The 20,000-nt window shown below is 46.6% G+C and overlaps 1 protein-coding gene across 2 annotated transcripts in view; it reads left to right on the top strand.

Moving 5' to 3' along the window:
- The window catches only part of LOC124045584 (cyclin-dependent kinase 17-like), a 125,382-nt gene that overhangs the window by 4,529 nt on the left and 100,853 nt on the right, over positions 1 to 20,000 (top strand). For both annotated transcript variants that reach the window (XM_046364970.1, XM_046364969.1), the window contains exon 2: positions 19,648 to 19,801. In XM_046364970.1, the coding sequence (XP_046220926.1) occupies positions 19,672 to 19,801 (130 nt within the window). In that variant the 5' untranslated portion in view covers positions 19,648 to 19,671. The remainder of the gene's footprint in view (positions 1 to 19,647; positions 19,802 to 20,000) is intronic.

Genomic DNA, 20,000 nt, shown 5'->3' with positions numbered 1-20,000 from the left:
TGAAAGAGCTGACAGAACTGGTTTCTCCACTCACAGCTGTCCTCCAGTTAGTGATGAAGATGAGATCCTAATGAAGCAATACATAACCAATTGATGAGTTTTGTTTGTTCGTTCTTCAGTCTTGTTAAGATATGGGGGGTGATTGGGACATAAAATGTACATCATAATGTTTTTTAGGATTTTCTTTTGTAAAACATGCACCTTACATCGGATCATCTTCAAACATTCTCTGTGAAGCTAACTTTCATCAAGTTTTTATAAGGACTATAATTGGCTTTTCTCTTTTCATTGTCAGTATCCTTAGTCAGCGTTAGGATATTCGTAACATCCATACTGGTTGTAGGATGTGATGGATTTTGAGGAGAGATGGATAGTGTGACTCAGGGAAGGGTCCCGGAATGAGAACAGTGAACTCAAGTTCTCTCTCTCTCTCTCTCTCTCTCTCTCTCTCTCTCTCTCTCTCTCTCTCTCTCTCTCTCTCTCTCTCTCTCTCTCTCTCTCTCTCTCTCTCTCTCTCTCTCTCTCTCTCTCTCTCTCTCTCTCTCTCTCTCTCTCTCTCTCTCTCTCTCTCTGCAGCTCCCTGGCTGTAACCTAGCAACCCCAAAACTGTGTTTGGGAGTTGAAGAAATGTAACACCCAAAACTGTGTTAGGGAGTTGAAGAAATGTAACACCCAAAACTGTGTTAGGGATTTGAAGAAATGTAACACCCAAAACTGTGTTAGGGAGTTGAAGAAATGTAACACCCAAAACTGTGTTAGGGAGTTGAAGAAATGTAACACCCAAAACTGTGTTAGGGAGTTGAAGAAATGTAACACCCAAAACTGTGTTAGGGAGTTGAAGAAATGTAACACCCAAAACTGTGTTTAGGAGTTGAAGAAATGTAACACCCAAAACTGTGTTAGGGAGTTGAAGAAATGTAACACCCAAAACTGTGTTAGGGAGTTGAAGAAATGTAACACCCAAAACTGTGTTAGGGAGTTGAAGAAATGTAACACCCAAAACTGTGTTAGGGAGTTGAAGAAATGTAACACCCAAAACTGTGTTGAAGAAATGGGAGTTGAAGAAATGTAACACCCAAAACTGTGTTAGGGAGTTATCCAGAAATGTAACACCCAAAACTGTGTTAGGGTGTACTATAGACACACACTTCTTGGGTATACACTCCCCCAGGGTGTACTATAGACACACACTTCTTGGGTAACACCCCCCAACTATAGACTGGGTATACACTATACACTCCCCCAGGGTGTTATAGACACACACTTCTTGGGTATACACTCCCCCAGGGTGTAACACCCAAAACTGTTGTTAGGGAGTTGAAGGGTAACACTGGGTAACACCCACTTCTTGGGTAACACTACTGTGTTATAGACACACACTTGGGTATACACTAACACTGGGTGTACTATAGACACCACTTCTTGGGTAAACTGTGTTGAAGAAATGGGAGTACTATAGACACACACTTCTTGGGTATACACTATACACTCCCCCAGGGTGTAAACTGGGTGTACTATAGACACACCCAAACTACTGGGTGTACTATAGACACACACTTTTGGGTATTATTTATAGACAGGGTATACACTATACACTCCCCCCAGGGTGTACTATAGACACACACTATACACTATGTACTATAGACACACACTTCTTGGGTATACACTATACACTCCCCCAGGGTGTACTATAGACTCCCCCCCAGGGTGTACTATAGACACACACTTCTTGGGTATACACTATACACTCCCCCCAGGGTGTACTATAGACACATACTTCTTGGGTATACACTATACACTCCCCCCAGGGTGTACTATAGACACACACTTCTTGGGTATACACTATACACTCCCCCCAGGGTGTACTATAGACACACACTTCTTGGGTATACACTCTCCCCAGGGTGTACTATAGACACACACTTCTTGGGTATACACTATACACTCCCCCCAGGACTATAGACACACACTTCTTGGTATACACTAGGGTGTACTATAGACACACACTTCTTGGGTATACACTCCCCCAGACTATAGACACACACTTCTTGGGTATACACTATACACTCCCCCAGGGTGTACTATAGACACACACTTCTTGGGTATACACTTCCCCCAGGGTGTACTATAGACACACACTTCTTGGGTATACACTATACACTCCCCCAGGGTGTACTATAGACACACACTTCTTGGGTATACACTATACACTCCCCCAGGGTGTACTATAGACACACACTTCTTGGGTATACACTCTCCCCAGGGTGTACTATAGACACACACTTCTTGGGTATACACTATACACTCCCCCCAGGGTGTACTATAGACACACACTTCTTGGGTATACACTATACACTCCCCCAGGGTGTACTATAGACACACACTTCTTGGGTATACACTATACACTCCCCCCAGGGTGTACTATAGACACACACTTCTTGGGTATACACTCTCCCCAGGGTGTACTATAGACACACACTTCTTGGGTATACACTCACTCCCCAGGGTGTACTATAGACACACACTTCTTGGGTATACACTATACACTCTCCCCAGGGTGTACTATAGACACACACTTCTTGGGTATACACTCTCCCCAGGGTGTACTATAGACACACACTTCTTGGGTATACACTCTCCCCAGGGTGTACTATAGACACACACTTCTTGGGTATACACTCTCCCACAGGGTGTACTATAGACACACACTTCACTTGGGTACTATAGACACTTCTCCCCAGGGTGTACTATAGACACACACTTCTTGGGTATACACTCTCCCACTTCTTGGGTAGGGTGTACTATAGACACACACTTCTTGGGTATACACTATACACTCCCCCCAGGGTGTACTATAGACACACACTTCTTGGGTATACACTCTCCCCAGGGTGTACTATAGACACACACTTCTTGGGTATACACTCTCCCCAGGGTGTACTATAGACACACACTTCTTGGGTATACACTCTCCCCAGGGTGTACTATAGACACACACTTCTTGGGTATACACTCTCCCCAGGGTGTACTATAGACACACACTTCTTGGGTATACACTATACTCCCCAGGGTGTACTTGGGTATACACTCTCCCCAGGGTGTACTATAGACACACACTTCTTGGGTATACACTATACACTCTCCCCAGGGTGTACTATAGACACACACTTCTTGGGTATACACTATACACTCCCCCCAGGGTGTACTATAGACACACACTTCTTGGGTATACACTCTCCCCAGGGTGTACTATAGACACACACTTCTTGGGTATACACTCTCCTATAGACAGGGTGTACTATAGACACACACTTCTTGGGTATACACTATACACTCTCCATAAGGTGAATGCCAGGGTGGATACTAAATGACTTAAATGTACTATAGACACACACTTCTTGGGTATACACTCCCCCCAGGGTGTACTATAGACACACACTTCTTGGGTATACACTCCCCCAGGGTGTACTATAGACACACACTTCTTGGGTATACACTCTCCCCAGGGTGTACTATAGACACACACTTCTTGGGTATACACTCTCCCCAGGGTGTACTATAGACACACACTTCTTGGGTATACACTCTCCCCAGGGTGTACTATAGACACACACTTCTTGGGTATACACTCTCCCCAGGGTGTACTATAGACACACACTTCTTGGGTATACACTCTCCCCAGGGTGTACTATAGACACACACATCAGGCGGTTCATTTGTATTTTGTTTGTAAATTCAGTGAGAATGTTACATCCATGTTAATGTAACATCCATTGTTAATGTAACATCAGTGGAAAGCCTGTCTTCCTCTATGTATGTTTAGTTACACAGATCTGGTTCCTGATCCCAGAGAGAGTATCTGGTGTTTGATACAGGCAGCTGAGAGCTGGTGTTTGTAGGGCTGGGTAGCTGAACTCTGCTTGTCTGGTCTAGCCGGTCTGGTGAGCCTCCAGTTCTGTTCTGACTGGTCTGACTATTATTGTGCTGTGGATGGTGTGTCTGGTTCTGATGCCTGGCTCAGGCACTTGGGTCTAGTCTGGCTTCTTGGTGCTTGTCTGTCTCTGTGTGCTTTCTCTTGGTCTGGCTCTTATTGGCCTGTTGGTGGTTTGTCTGTCTGTCTGTCTGTCTGTCTGTCTGTCTGTCTGTCTGTCTGTCTGTCTGTCTGTCTGTCTGTCTGTCTGTCTGTCTGTCTGTCTGTCTGTCTGTCTGTCTGTCTGTCTGTCTGTCTGTCTGTCTGTCTGTCTGTCTGTCTGTCTGTCTGTCTGTCTGTCTGTCTGTCTGTCTGTCTGTCTGTCTGTCTGTCTGTCTGTCTGTCTGTCTGTCTGTCTGTCTGTCTGTCTGTCTGTCTGTCTGTCTGTCTGTCTGTCTGGCTGGCTGGCTGGCTGGCTGGCTGGCTGGCTGGCTGGCTGGCTGGCTGGCTGGCTGGCTGGCTGGCTGGCTGGCTGGCTGGCAACTGTAGTCTGCTGGTGACTGATAGTCAGTCGAGTCTGTATGCCAGTGGTTCTGGGCCCTGGGTCTTGGCTGTCCCTGATGTAAAGTAGGTGTGTGTCCGTTGGCAATGTGATTGTGTGTGTGTGTTAGTGCGTGTGCGTGTGTATGTGTGTGGGCTGGTAGCTGGTGGTTGGCAGTCGAGTCCTCGGCTCTTGCTTAGCACCGCCGTAGTCTCTGCCAGCTTGAGTGCCAGGCAGAGGAGAGAGAGACAGAGTGAGAGAGAGAAATAGGCAGAGGAGAGATGGATAATGTGACTCAGGGAGGGGTTCCGGAATGAGAACAGTGAATTCTCAAGTCCTTCCCCTCTCTCTCTCTCTCTCTCTCTCTCTCTCTCTCTCTCTCTCTCTCTCTCTCTCTCTCTCTCTCTCTCTCTCTCTCTCTCTCTCTCTCTCTCTCTCTCTGCCACCTCTGCGCTCCCTGGCCGTAACCTAGCAACCCTAAAACTGTGGTAGGGACTGGAATAAATCAGATGTGTTCCTCTCCTCCCCAGGAGTGACTGATCTAGAATTAGGAGTGAACCCTTACCTCAACGCTAAAACACACACACACACACACACACACACACACACACACACACACACACACACACACACACACACACACACACACACACACACACACACACACACACACACACACACACACACGCACACACACACACACACTGGGACTGACTGAACCCCAGAAGAGAATCTGTCTGTCTATGCCTCCGTCTATCCCCTCTTTCTCTTCATGTATTTATTGCCTTTTCCCTATAGCCCCCTCTTCTCTCTATTGCCCCCCTTCTCTCTATAGCCCCCCTTCTCTCTATAGCCCCCTCTTCTCCCTATAGCCCCCTCTTCTCTCTATAGCCCCCTCTTCTCTTTATAGTCCCCCTCTTCTCTCTATAGCCCCCTCTTCACCCTATAGCCCCCCTTCTCTCTATAGCCCCCTCTTCTCCCTATAGCCCCCTCTTCTCTCTATAGCCTCCCTCTTTATAGTCCCCCTCTCTCTCTATAGCACCCCTCTTCACCCGATAGCCCCCTTTCTCTCTATAGCACCCCTCTTCACCCTATAGCCCCCTCTTCACCCTATAGCTTCTCTATAGCCCCCTCTTCTCTCTATAGCCCCCTCTTCACCCTATAGCCCCCTTCTCTCTATAGCCCCTTCTTCCCTCTATAGCCCCCTCTTCTCCCGATAGCCATCCTCTTCTCTCTATAGCCCCCTCTTCTCTCTATAGCCCCCTCTTCTCTCTATAGCCCCCTCTTCACCCTATAGCCCCCCTTCTCTCTATAGCCCCCTCTTCTCTCTATAGCCCCCTCTTCTCTCTATAGCCCCCACTTCGCTCTATAGCCCCCTCTTCTCTCTATAGCCCCCCTTTTCTCAATTAAATTCTATTCAATGGGCTTTATTGGCATGGGAAACATATGTTAACATTGCCAAAGGAAGTGATGTAGAGAATATACAAAAATAAAATAAACATTAAAAATTAACAGTAAACATTACACCAAAATAATAAAGACATTACAAATGTCATATTATGTATATATACAGTGTTGTAACGATGTGCAAATGGTTAAAGTACAAAAGGGAAAATAAATAAACATAAATATGGGTTGTATTTACAATGGTGTTTGTTCTTCACTGGTTGCCCTTTTCTTGTGGCAACAGGTCACAAATATTGCTGCTGTGATGGCACACTGTGTTATTTCACCCAGTACATATAGGAGTTTTCGAATTCTTTGTGGATCTGTGTAATCTGAGGGAAATATGGGTCTCTAATATGGTCATACATTTGGCAGGAGGTTAAGAATTGCAGCTCAGTTTCCACCTCATTTTGTGGGCAGTGTGCACATAGCCTGTCTTCTCTTGAGAGCCAGGTCTGCCTACGGCGGCCTTTCTCAATAGCAAGGCTATGCTCACTGAGTACATAGACAAAGCTTTCCTTAGGTTTGGGTCAGTCACAGTGGTCAGGTATTCTGCCACTGTGGACTCTCTGTTTAGGGCCAAATAGCATTCTAGTTTGCTCTGTTTGTTTTGTAAATTCTTTCCAATGTGTCAAGTAATTCTCTTTTTGTTTTCTCATAATTTGTTTGGGTCTAATTGTGTTGCTGTCCAGGGGCTCTGTGGGGTGTGTTTGTGTTTGTGGACAGCGCCCCAGGATCAGCTTGCTTTGGGGACTCTTCTCCAGGTTCATCTCTCTGTAGGTGATGGCTTTGTTATGGAAGGTTTGGGAATCACTTCCTTTTAGGTGGTTGTAGAATTGAAGGATTTTGATAATTAGTGGGTATCGGTCTAATTCTGCTCTGCATTATTTGCAGAATTCTGCATGCAGATTCTCAATGTGGTGTTTGTCCCATTTTGTGGATTCTTGGTTGTTGAGCGGACTCCAGGCCTCATAACCACAAAGGGCAATGGGTTCTATAACTGATTCAAGTACTTCTCTCTATAGACCCTCTCTTCTCTCTCTGTCTGTAGGGTTGTACTCAGTGATTTTAGAATCGTAATCAATACCTCTTGAACCTCTTGAAGTGTGTATGAAGTGGCTTCACTCTAGGGTTATGTATGCCTGCCAGTAGGCCTGATACTAACCAGTCAGTAGGCCTGATACTAACCAGACAGTAGGCCTGATACTAACCAGTCAGTAGGCCTGATACTAACCAGACAGTAGGCCTGATACTAACCAGTCAGTAGGCCTGATACTAACCAGACAGTAGGCCTGATACTAACCAGTCAGTAGGCCTGATACTAACCAGACAGTAGGCCTGATACTAACCAGTCAGTAGGCCTGATACTAACCTGCCAGTAGGCCTGATACTAACCAGTCAGTAGGCCTGATACTAACCAGACAGTAGGCCTGATACTAACCAGTCAGTAGGCCTGATACTAACCAGTCAGTAGGCCTGATACTAACCAGTCAGTTGGCCTGATACTAACCAGACAGTAGGCCTGATACTAACCAGACAGTAGGCCTGATACTAACCAGTCAGTAGGCCTGATACTAACCAGACAGTAGGCCTGATACTAACCAGACAGTAGGCCTGATACTAACCAGTCAGTTGGCCTGATACTAACCAGACAGTAGGCCTGATACTAACCAGTCAGTAGGCCTGATACTAACCAGACAGTAGGCCTGATACTAACCAGTCAGTAGGCCTGATACTAACCAGTCAGTAGGCCTGATACTAACCAGTCAGTAGGCCTGATACTAACCAGTCAGTAGGCATTATACTAACCAGTCAGTAGGCCTGATACTAACCAGTCAGTAGGCATTATACTAACCAGTCAGTAGGCCTGATATTAACCAGTCAGTAGGCCTGATACTAACCAGTCAGTAGGCCTGATACTAACCAGTCAGTAGGCCTGATACTAACCAGTCAGTAGGCATTATACTAACCAGTCAGTAGGCCTGATACTAACCAGACAGTAGGCCTGATACTAACCAGTCAGTAGGCCTGATACTAACCAGTCAGTAGGCCTGATACTAACCAGTCAGTAGGCCTTATACTAACCAGTCAGTAGGCCTGATACTAACCAGTCAGTAGGCCTGATACTAACCAGTCAGTAGGCCTGATACTAACCAGTCAGTAGGCCTGATACTAACCAGTCAGTAGGCCTGATACTAACCAGTCAGTAGGCCTGATACTAACCAGTCAGTAGGCCTGATACTAACCAGTCAGTAGGCCTGATACTAACCAGTCAGTAGGCATTATACTAACCAGTCAGTAGGCCTTATACTAACCAGTCAGTAGGCCTGATACTAACCAGTCAGTAGGCCTGATACTAACCAGTCAGTAGGCCTTATACTAACCAGTCAGTAGGCCTGATACTAACCTGTGTAACTATAATTTGAATAATCTATGTAATTACACGTTAGCGTGGTAAGTACATGCCATTGTGTAGAAATGATCACTTTTACTCACATTCTGCATTTAGTTGGAAAGCAACATTTACGGTACCAGTGTACTATGTAGCACAAGGTCGGTCTATTCCATGTAGTGAGTGTAATGCTCACAGGGCCAAACTCTGTGACTGCTAGGCCTCTGTTGTGAGTCAATGTGCTCGTTCAAACTTACAGCCCACTTCAAAGACCAGTTGAGACAGACTGATCTACAATTACCTTGCATCATAAATAACTACTCAATATTATTTGTAGATCTATCAGTCAGTCACAGTGTACTCATGATACACCACGGTTTTGAAGCTGTCGAATACGGCCGGTGTGTTGGATAACCTGAGTCATGTGGGGTCAGCAGCAGAACATGTCATAGCCCACATTTTCTGGCACACTTCTGCCAAATGCTTCCTGGTACCAAGTCCATCTGGGAGAGATGATGTCATAGCAGGAAGCACAGACCTTATCTGGCAAAGTCGAGCAGCTATAGACTGGTCAGCATCTATAATCTGAGAATGGTTTACATAATATATTAGCTAAAGATAAGAATGTGTACAGGGTATGTGAACATGGGACTTTTAATATGTCCAAAGGTTTTTGTTCCAAAGTAATTAAACAGGGTTGTGTTGTTTGGAACGCAGCTTTGAGTTTTAGGTCTGAAGTGGCAGAGATGGACGGTGTTACAACTACACAGGCTGGTGTGGAAGCATCCTATTAGACCAGGGGATAGTGCTTGTAACACTCAAACGGTTCCCCATAGGCAACCCCCCGAAAAGGGGCGTGTTTTCCTCTTCCAATGGTTAATGATATTCACATGGCATCACTGCTCATGGTAATTCAACCGAGATAAGACCAGCCTGGTGAAACCATTCATTATTGTGTGTGTGTTTGCATTAGCATGTGCACCCAAAATCGCTTTCTTCTCTTAATTCCTGGATGACGATAGGTCACAGAGTTCACATAGGAAATTTATCCAATCAGCCAATCGTATGCTTATCTCCTTATGGACTCTGGGAAACATGCAAATGAGAGGGTGATTTATTCACTGCAGATAATTCAGAGTTGGATGGACTGAAATGAAAACCTCTTTCTCCCCCTTTCCTTGTCTCTCTCTCTCCGGGAGTCTCAATGGGCAGGCAGACAATACCACATTCTCCTCTTGCTGTGAGAGAGTGTGTATGAATTAGTGTCAAGTTCATCGTGTTTTTTGTTTGTTGCATAGAGTTACATGAATTCAAATTCACATTCATAGCACAAGGTTTGTCTTACTGAGTAAGTTTCAAGATCCAGATTTTGATATAGCGTTGTGTGTGAATACGTCACTGTGAGACATCCATGTGCCTCTATAGCGCTGAAAGACAGACTGAAAGGATGAATGGCTTTTGTTGAAACGTCTAAGGTTGGACACACAAAGAGCAGGGTGCCGAGAGAGAGAGAGTCCCGAGCCCTATGGGGCAGGGAAGTGGAGCAGAGACAGATATACTCAGCCATGGTCGCCTCTCCCTTTAGGCCAGCAGAGAGGAGAGGGGGGGGAGGCAGGAACAAGAGACAGATATACTCAGCCATGGTCGCCTCTCCCTTTAGGCCAGCAGAGAGGAGAGGGGGGGGGGCAGGAACAAGAGACAGATATACTCAGCCATGGTCGCCTCTCCCTTTAGGCCAGCAGAGAGGAGAGGGGGCAGGAACAAGAGACAGATATACTCAGCCATGGTCGCCTCTCCCTTTAGGCCAGCAGAGAGGAGAGGGGGGCAGGAACAAGAGACAGATATACTCAGCCATGGTCGCCTCTCCCTTTAGGCCAGCAGAGAGGAGAGGGGGGCAGGAACAAGAGACAGATATACTCAGCCATGGTCGCCTCTCCCTTTAGGCCAGCAGAGAGGAGAGGGGGGGGCAGGAACAAGAGACAGATATACTCAGCCATGGTCGCCTCTCCCTTTAGGCCAGCAGAGAGGAGAGGGGGGGGCAGGAACAAGAGACAGATATACTCAGCCATGGTCGCCTCTCCCTTTAGGCCAGCAGAGAGGAGAGGGGGGCAGGAACAAGAGACAGATATACTCAGCCATGGTCGCCTCTCCCTTTAGGCCAGCAGAGAGGAGAGGGGGGCAGGAACAAGAGACAGATATACTCAGCCATGGTCGCCTCTCCCTTTAGGCCAGCAGAGAGGAGAGGGGGGGGCAGGAACAAGAGACAGATATACTCAGCCATGGTCGCCTCTCCCTTTAGGCCAGCAGAGAGGAGAGGGGGCAGGAACAAGAGACAGATATACTCAGCCATGGTCGCCTCTCCCTTTAGGCCAGCAGAGAGGAGAGGGGGGCAGGAACAAGAGACAGATATACTCAGCCATGGTCGCCTCTCCCTTTAGGCCAGCAGAGAGGAGAGGGGGCAGGAACAAGAGACAGATATACTCAGCCATGGTCGCCTCTCCCTTTAGGCCAGCAGAGAGGAGAGGGGGCAGGAACAAGAGACAGATATACTCAGCCATGGTCGCCTCTCCCTTTAGGCCAGCAGAGAGGAGAGGGGGCAGGAACAAGAGACAGATATACTCAGCCATGGATGCCTCTCCCTTTAGGCCAGCAGAGAGGAGAGGGGGGCAGGAACAAGAGACAGATATACTCAGCCATGGTCGCCTCTCCCTTTAGGCCAGCAGAGAGGAGAGGGGGGCAGGAACAAGAGACAGATATACTCAGCCATGGATGCCTCTCCCTTTAGGCCAGCAGAGAGGAGAGGGGGGGGGCAGGAACAAGAGACAGATATACTCAGCCATGGATGCCTCTCCCTTTAGGCCAGCAGAGAGGAGAGGGGGGGGGCAGGAACAAGAGACAGATATACTCAGCCATGGTCGCCTCTCCCTTTAGGCCAGCAGAGAGGAGAGGGGGGGGGCAGGAACAAGAGACAGATATACTCAGCCATGGTCGCCTCTCCCTTTAGGCCAGCAGAGAGGAGAGGGGGGGGGGCAGGAACAAGAGACAGATATACTCAGCCATGGTCGCCTCTCCCTTTAGGCCAGCAGAGAGGAGAGGGGGGGCAGGAACAAGAGACAGATATACTCAGCCATGGTCGCCTCTCCCTTTAGGCCAGCAGAGAGGAGAGGGGGGGGGGGGCAGGAACAAGAGACAGAGAAACATAACATACAGATTGAGTGACTCACACACACACACACACACACACACACACACACACACACACACACACACACACACACACACACACACACACACACACACACACACACACACACACACACACACACACACACACACACACACACACACACACACACACACACACACACACACACACACACACACACATGCCAAAGACACACACACACATGCCAAAGACACACACACTCTGTGACTCAAACTCAAAAAGCTTGCACACATATTTTTGGGGGACATATTAATCCCGAACACACACTCGTAAACACACACCCATGCACAAAGACACACAGTATACATTCTATACTGTATGTATGCCAGTGATTGTGTTGGATGGATTGGTTGTGTTGAATGCTGTAGTTAATGATTAGTGTTTATATCATGGCACAGCTGGCTCAGCTGCCATGGAGCCAACAGGGGGTCTCCTCTGCATATAGTCAGGCTTTGTTGGGTTGCTTTCTTTGTGTGTTTGTGGGCTTATGTATTCCTCATATGTGTGTGTATTTACAGTATCTTGCAATAGTATTCAGATTTATTGTGCTAGAAAGTGGGATTAAAATGGATTGAATTGTCTTTTTATTTAGGTATTATGTTAGGTTAAAATAAAAGTGTTCATTGTTCATTCAGAATTGTTAAAATTGTCATTATTACAAAATTGTATTTACATTTTTCATTTGTAGCACTGGTGCTCCCAACTTAAAAAAGTTAGGAGCACAACATAAAATATAAGAGCAGAAAATGTATTTTAAAAATCGATTGATTGTACCGTAAAAACACATAAAGAAAACTGAAGACATTTGTTCATTATAAAAAGCTATAATGTTGATACAAATACCTGTAATTGAAATAAAAATAATAATTTGTAGAATGTTAGTGCTTTTACATAATGTAGAAACCTATCTTCCTATTGAGAATCACTGAAAATTGTACACTGTCCTTTTAAGAACGTGAAGTTTGTGAGAATGACATGCAAAAGATCAGTCATAAAACCCCGCCTTTACTCGATCCCAGGCTGTGTCACAAATGACCTTGACCTGCAGTCCCATAGTGCAACGCACAGTTGGCCCAGCATCATCCGGGTTAGGGGAGGGTTCATCTCGCCCCAGCGACTCCTAGTTCCGGGCCAGGCTGACTTCGGTCGGCAGGTGAATGGTGTTTCCTCTGACACATTGGTGTTGATGGCTTCCGGGTTAAGTGGGCGGATCTTAAGAAGCGCTGCTTGGCGGGTCATGTTTCGGAGGACGCATCACTCGACCTTCGCCTCTCCCGAGCCCGTTGGGGAGTTGCAGCGATGAGACAAGACCGTAATTGGATATCACGAAATTGGGGAGCAAAAAGGGGTAAACCCCCCCCCCCCTCCCCAAAAAAAACATAAAAAAAAAAAAAAAGCAGGAAGTACCAATGACTCGCTCAATATGGAAGTGGTCAGATGACACAGCTGCTAAGCTACAGGACTGTTTTGTTAGCACAGACTGGTGTTCCGGGATGTTCCGGGATTCATCTGATGGCATTGAGGAGTACACTACAACAGTCACCGGCTTCATCAACAAGTACATCGATGACGTCATCCCCACAGTGACCATACAGTGAGAGAAAAAAGGATTTGATCCCCTGCTGATTTTGTACGTTTGCCCACTGACAAAGAAATTATCCGTCTATAATTTTAATGGTAGGTTTATTTGAACAGTGAGAGATAGAATAACAACAAAAGAATACAGAAAAAAGCATGTCAAAAATATTATAAATTTATTTGCATTTTAATGAGATAAATAAGTATTTGACCCCTCTGCAAAACATGATTTAGTACCTGGTGGCAAAACCCTTGTTGACAATCACAGAGGTCAGACTTTTCTTGTAGTTGGCCACCAGGTTTGCACACATCTCAGGAGGGATTTTGTCCCACTCCTCTTTGCAGATCTTCTCCAAGTCATTAAGGTTTCGAGGCTGACGTTTGGCAACTCGAGTCTTCAGCTCCCTCCACAGATTTTCTATGGGATTAGGACTAGGCCAATCCAGAACCTTAATGTGCTTCTTCTTGAGCCACTCCCTTGTTTCCTTGGCTGTGTGTTTGGGGTCATTGTCATGCTGGAATACCCATCCACGACCCATTTTAAATGCCTTGGCTGAGGGAAGGAGGTTCTCACCCAAGATTTGACGGTACATGGCCCCGTCCATCGTCCCTTTGATGCAGTGAAGTTGTCCTGTCCCCTTAGCAGAAAAACACCCCCAAAGCATCATGTTTCCACCTCCATGTTTGACAGTGGGGATGATGTTCTTGGGGTAATAGGCAGCAGTTGAGTTGAGTTGATGCCAAAGACCTCCATTTTGGTCACATCTGACCACAACACTTTCACCCAGTTGTCCTCAGAATCATTCAGATGTTCATTGGCAAACTTCAGACGAGCATGTATATGTGCTTTCTTGAGCAGGGGGACCTTGCCGGCGCTGCAAGATTTCAGTCCTTCATGGCGTAGTGTGTTACCAATTGTTTTCTTGGTGACTATGGTCCCAGCTGCCTTGAGATCATTGACAAGATCCTCCCGTGTAGTTCTGGGCTGATTCCTCACCGTTCTCGTGATCATTGCAACTCCACGAGGTGAGATCTTGCATGGAGCCCCAGGCCGAGGGAGATTGACAGTTCTTTTGTGTTTCTTCCATTTGCGAATAATCGCACCAACTGTTGTCACCTTCTCACCAAGCTGCTTGGCGATGGTCTTGTAGCCCATTCCAGCCTTGTGTAGGTCTACAATCTTGTCCCTGACATCCTTGGAGAGCTCTTTGGTCTTGGCCATGGTGGAGAGTTTGGAATCTGATTGATTGATTGCTTCTGTGGGCAGGTGTCTTTTATACAGGTAACAAACTGAGATTAGGAGCACTCCCTTTAAGAGTGTGCTCCTAATCTCAGCTCGTTACCTGTATAAACGACACCTGGGAGCCAGAAATCTTTCTGTTGAGAGGGGGTAAAATACTGATTTCCCCCATTAAAATGCAAATCAATATATAACATTTTTGACAATACAGGACTAAGATTGAATCCTACTACACCGGCTTTGACGCTCGTCTGGCTTGCAAAGTATTATGGACTACAAAATGAAGCCCAGCCAATAGCTGCCCAGTGACATGAGCCTACCAGACGAGCTAAATTACTTCTATGCACTTCAAGGCAAGCAACACTGAAGCATGCATGAGAGCACCAGCTGTTCCGGCCGACCTTGTGATCACGCTCTCCGTAGCCAATGTGAGTAAGACCTTTTAACAGGTCAAGATTCGAAGGCTGCAGGGCCAGAAAGATTACCAAGATGTGTACACAGTGAATGCGTTGACCAACTGGCAAGTGTGTTCACTGACAGTTTCAACCTGTCCCTGACCGAGTCTGTAATACCTACATGTTTCAAGCAGACCACCATAGTCCCTGTGCCCAAGAACGCCAAGGTAACCTGCCTAAATGACTACCGACCCATAGCACTCATGTCTGTAGCCATGAAAGGTTCAAAGCTCACATCAACACCATCATCCCAGAAACCCTAGACCCACTTCAATTCGCATACCGCCCCAACAGATCCACAGATGATGCAATCTCTATTGCACTCCACACTGCCCTTTCACACCTGGACAACAGGAACATGTGAGAATGCTGTTAATTGATTACAGCTCAGCGTTCAACACCATAGTGTCCTTAAAGCTCATCACTAAGTTAAGGACCCTGGGACTAAACATCTCCCTCTGCAACTGGATCCTGAACTTCCTGACAGCCCGCCCCCAGGTGGTAAGCGTAGGCAACAACACTGCTACGCTGAACCTCAATGCGGGGGCCCTCCAGGGGTGAGTGCTTAGTTCCCTCCTGTAATCCCTGTTCACGCATGACTCAGTGGCCAAGCACGATTCCAAAACCATCATTAAAGTTGCCGACGATACAACGGTGGTAGGCCTGATCACCGACAATGATGAGACAGCCTATAGGGAGGATGTCAGAGACCTGGCAGTGTGGTGCCAGGACAACAACCTCTTCTTCAACATGATCAAGACAAAGGAGCTGATCGTGGACTACAGCAAAAGAAGGGCTGTGCACACCCCTAGTGTGACTGAAAAGATTTGGCTCAGGTCCTCAGAGATGGGTCCTCAGATCCTCAAAGGTTTCGACAGCTTTACCATCAAGAGCATCCTGGTTGCATCAACACCTGTTACGGAAACTGCTCGGCATGCGACCGCAAGGCGCTACAGAGGGTAGTGCGTACGGCCCAGTACATCACCAGGACCTCTATACCAGGCGGTGTCAGAGGAAGGCCCTAAAAATGGTCATGTCTCCAGCCAACCTAGTCATAGAATGTTCTCTCTGCTACCGCATTGCAAGTGGTACCGGAGCACCAAGTCGAGGTCCAGAATGCTTCTTAACAGCTTGTACCCCTCATAAGAGTAAGACTGCTGAACAGCTAATCAAATGGCTACCCGCTGACCCGGACTATTTGCATTGACCCCCCACCCCCCTTTTTTTACGGTGCTGCTACTCGCTATTTATTATCTAGTCACTTTACCCCCACCTACATCACCTCAATTACCTCAACTAACCTGTAGACCTTACTGCTATTATCATTATTGTTATTTTATTGTGTTACTTTTTTAAATGTATTTTTATTTATGTAAAAAAAAAAGGTAAATATTTTTACTGCGCCGTTGGTTAAGGGCTTGTAAGAAAGCATTTCACTGTAAGGTCTACTACACCTGTTGTATTCAGCATTTCACTGTAAGGTCTACTACACCTGTTGTATTCAGCATTTCACTGTAAGGTCTACTACACCTGTTGTATTCAGCATTTCACTGTAAGGTCTACTACACCTGTTGTATTCAGCATTTCACTGTAAGGTCTACTACACCTGTTGTATTCAGCATTTCACTGTAAGGTCTACTACACCTGTTGTATTCAGCATTTCACTGTAAGGTCTACTACACCTGTTGTATTTGGCACATGTGACAAATAGTTTTAGAATGGCCAGCGACATGCTTTATGAAGGTAAAATGCGACCCCTCCCCCCAATCCACCATGGGAAGAGAAACAGTGCTCTGGTAATATGGGATCTTTTGAACAGTTTCGAGCTAGAATCAAGCACTTTCTGCTGTAGTGATGAGGCTTCTCATGCAGCCATGTAGTGATGAGGCTTCTCATGCAGCCATGTAGTGATGAGGCTTCTGGTGCAGCCATGTAGTGATGAGGCTTCTCATGCAGCCATGTAGTAATGAGGCTTCTCATGCAGCCATGTAGTGATGAGGCTTCTGGTGCAGCCATGTAGTGATGAGGCATCTCATGCAGCCATGTAGTGATGAGGCTTCTGGTGCAGCCATGTAGTGATGAGGCATCTCATGCAGCCATGTAGTAATGAGGCTTCTCATGCAGCCATGTAGTGATGAGGCTTCTGGTGCAGCCATGTAGTGATGAGGCTTCTCATGCAGCCATGTAGTAATGAGGCTTCTCATGCAGCCATGTAATGATGAGGCTTCTCATGCAGCCATGTAGTAATGAGGCTTCTGGTGCAGCCATGTAGTGATGAGGCTTCTCATGCAGCCATGTAGTAATGAGGCTTCTGGTGCAGCCATGTAGTGATGAGGCTTCTCATGCAGCCATGTAGTAATGAGGCTTCTGGTGCAGCCATGTAGTGATGAGGCTTCTCATGCAGCCATGTAGTAATGAGGCTTCTGGTGCAGCCATGTAGTAATGAGGCTTCTGGTGCAGCCATGTAGTGATGAGGCTTCTCATGCAGCCATGTAGTGATGAGGCTTCTCATGCAGCCATGTAGTGATGAGGCTTCTCATGCAGCCATGTAGTAATGAGGCTTCTCATGCAGCCATGTAGTGATGAGGCTTCTCATGCAGCCATGTAGTGATGAGGCTTCTGGTGCAGCCATGTAGTGATGAGGCTTCTGGTGCAGCCATGTAGTGATGAGGCTTCTGGTGCAGCCATGTAGTGATGAGGCTTCTGGTGCAGCCATGTAGTGATGAGGCTTCTCATGCAGCCATGTAGTGATGAGGCTTCTCATGCAGCCATGTAGTAATGAGGCTTCTGGTGCAGCCATGTAGTGATGAGGCTTCTCATGCAGCCATGTAGTAATGAGGCTTCTCATGCAGCCATGTAGTAATGAGGCTTCTGGTGCAGCCATGTAGTGATGAGGCTTCTGGTGCAGCCATGTAGTGATGAGGCTTCTGGTGCAGCCATGTAGTGATGAGGCTTCTGGTGCAGCCATGTAGTGATGAGGCTTCTCATGCAGCCATGCAGCCATAGTAATGAGGCTTCTCATGCAGCCATGTAGTAATGAGGCTTCTGGTGCAGCCATGTAGTGATGAGGCTTCTGGTGCAGCCATGTAGTGATGAGGCTTCTCATGCAGCCATGTAGTAATGAGGCTTCTCATGCAGCCATGTAGTAATGAGGCTTCTGGTGCAGCCATGTAGTGATGAGGCTTCTGGTGCAGCCATGTAGTGATGAGGCTTCTGGTGCAGCCATGTAGTGATGAGGCTTCTGGTGCAGCCATGTAGTGATGAGGCTTCTGGTGCAGCCATGTAGTGATGAGGCTTCTCATGCAGCCATGTAGTGATGAGGCTTCTCATGCAGCCATGTAGTAATGAGGCTTCTCATGCAGCCATGTAGTGATGAGGCTTCTCATGCAGCCATGTAGTAATGAGGCTTCTGGTGCAGCCATGTAGTGATGAGGCTTCTGGTGCAGCCATGTAGTGATGAGGCTTCTCATGCAGCCATGTAGTAATGAGGCTTCTCATGCAGCCATGTAGTAATGAGGCTTCTGGTGCAGCCATGTAGTGATGAGGCTTCTCATGCAGCCATGTAGTGATGAGGCTTCTCATGCAGCCATGAGGCGAATGAATCTGCGCTCGGGATCAACGGTGCAGCGAAACATCACTACAACGATTATTATCTGGGGGAGTTATTTTCCCACGGTGCACTGGTGCTCCTACATGAAAGCTCCAAAATGGTTGCACTTGCATTATTATGTATTATTAACTCTGAATACAGTGCAGGTCCCGTATGAGAATCTGAATGTATTATTAACTCTGAATACAGTGCAGGTCCTGTATGAGAATCTGAATGTATTATTAACTCTGAATAATCTGAATCTGAATGTATTATTAACTCTGAATACAGTGCAGGTCCTGAGAATCTGAATGTAGAATCTCCTGTATGAGAATCTGAATGTATTATTAACTCTGAATACAGTGCAGGTCCTGTATGAGAATCTGAATGTATTATTAACTCTGAATACAGTGCAGGTCCCGTATGAGAATCTGAATGTATTATTAACTCTGAATACAGTGCAGGTCCCGTATGAGAATCTGAATGTATTATTAACTCTGAATACTGTCAGGACCCGGTTACGAACCCGGGTCTCCGGAGTGAGAAACAGTCACTTAACCAACTGAGCCACGAATAGTCGGCAGAACCCAGAAGATGAGGCAGACACAGCAGTACTTGAGACGGTGTATTTAATGAAGTAAAAAGTGAAGTTCTTCAGGAAAACATGTAACTCCACAACCTCAAAAGGAATTCCACAAGAACAAAGGTAATCTGTAAATCGCTCTGGATAAGAGCGTCTGCTAAATGACTTAAATGTAAATGTAATGTAATCCTCCAAGACAAAAAGGTAAATCCACAAGGTGGAAGGTATAGCACAAAAAGCCTCAAAAAATAATCAAAAACAAACAAACTAGAACAAAAAACAGAATTCCACGAGAGAGTCCACCGGGATCAACAAGAGTTCTCAGAGTACTAGGGCTGGGTGCTAACATACAAACACAGAGCAAAGAACTGAGGAAAACAAAGGGTTTAAATACAATCAGGGGAAACGAGGCACAGGTGCAAATAATAACGGCGATCAAGGGAAAACAAAAGGTCAAAAGGCACAATGGGGGCATCTAGTGACCAAAAACCGGAACAACCCTGGCCAAATCCTGACAGAATACAGTGCAGGTCCCGTATGAGAATCTGAATGTAATTATTAACTCTGAATACAGTGCAGGTCCTGTATGAGAATCTGAATGTATTATTAACGATGATGATGGTGAAGACGATGACTTCAAGTAGATTTGAGGATGGAATGTGTTATTATTGTGTCTCTCTCCACTAGGCCGTGGGCCCCTGGCTGTGTGAGATGGACAGGATGAAGATCATCAAGCGGAGGCTGTCCATGTCTCTCCGCAGCACCCGGCCCGTAGACGACTCCCTGTCTGAACTGGCCGAGCAGATGACTCTGGACGAGCCCTCTGCAGCCAGAGAAAACGGTGAGACACACACACACACACACACACACACACACACACACACACACACACACACACACACACACACACACACACACACACACACACACACACACACACACACACACACACACACACACACACACACACACACACACGCGCACACGCACACGCACACGCACACGCACATGCACGCGCACCCACACGCTCGCACACACAC

This window comes from Oncorhynchus gorbuscha, linkage group LG10, assembly GCF_021184085.1.
Source record: "Oncorhynchus gorbuscha isolate QuinsamMale2020 ecotype Even-year linkage group LG10, OgorEven_v1.0, whole genome shotgun sequence".
Classification (NCBI taxonomy): domain Eukaryota; kingdom Metazoa; phylum Chordata; class Actinopteri; order Salmoniformes; family Salmonidae; genus Oncorhynchus; species Oncorhynchus gorbuscha.
Note: the sequence above shows the minus strand (reverse complement) of the source record. Positions and strands in the feature narration are given on the sequence as shown.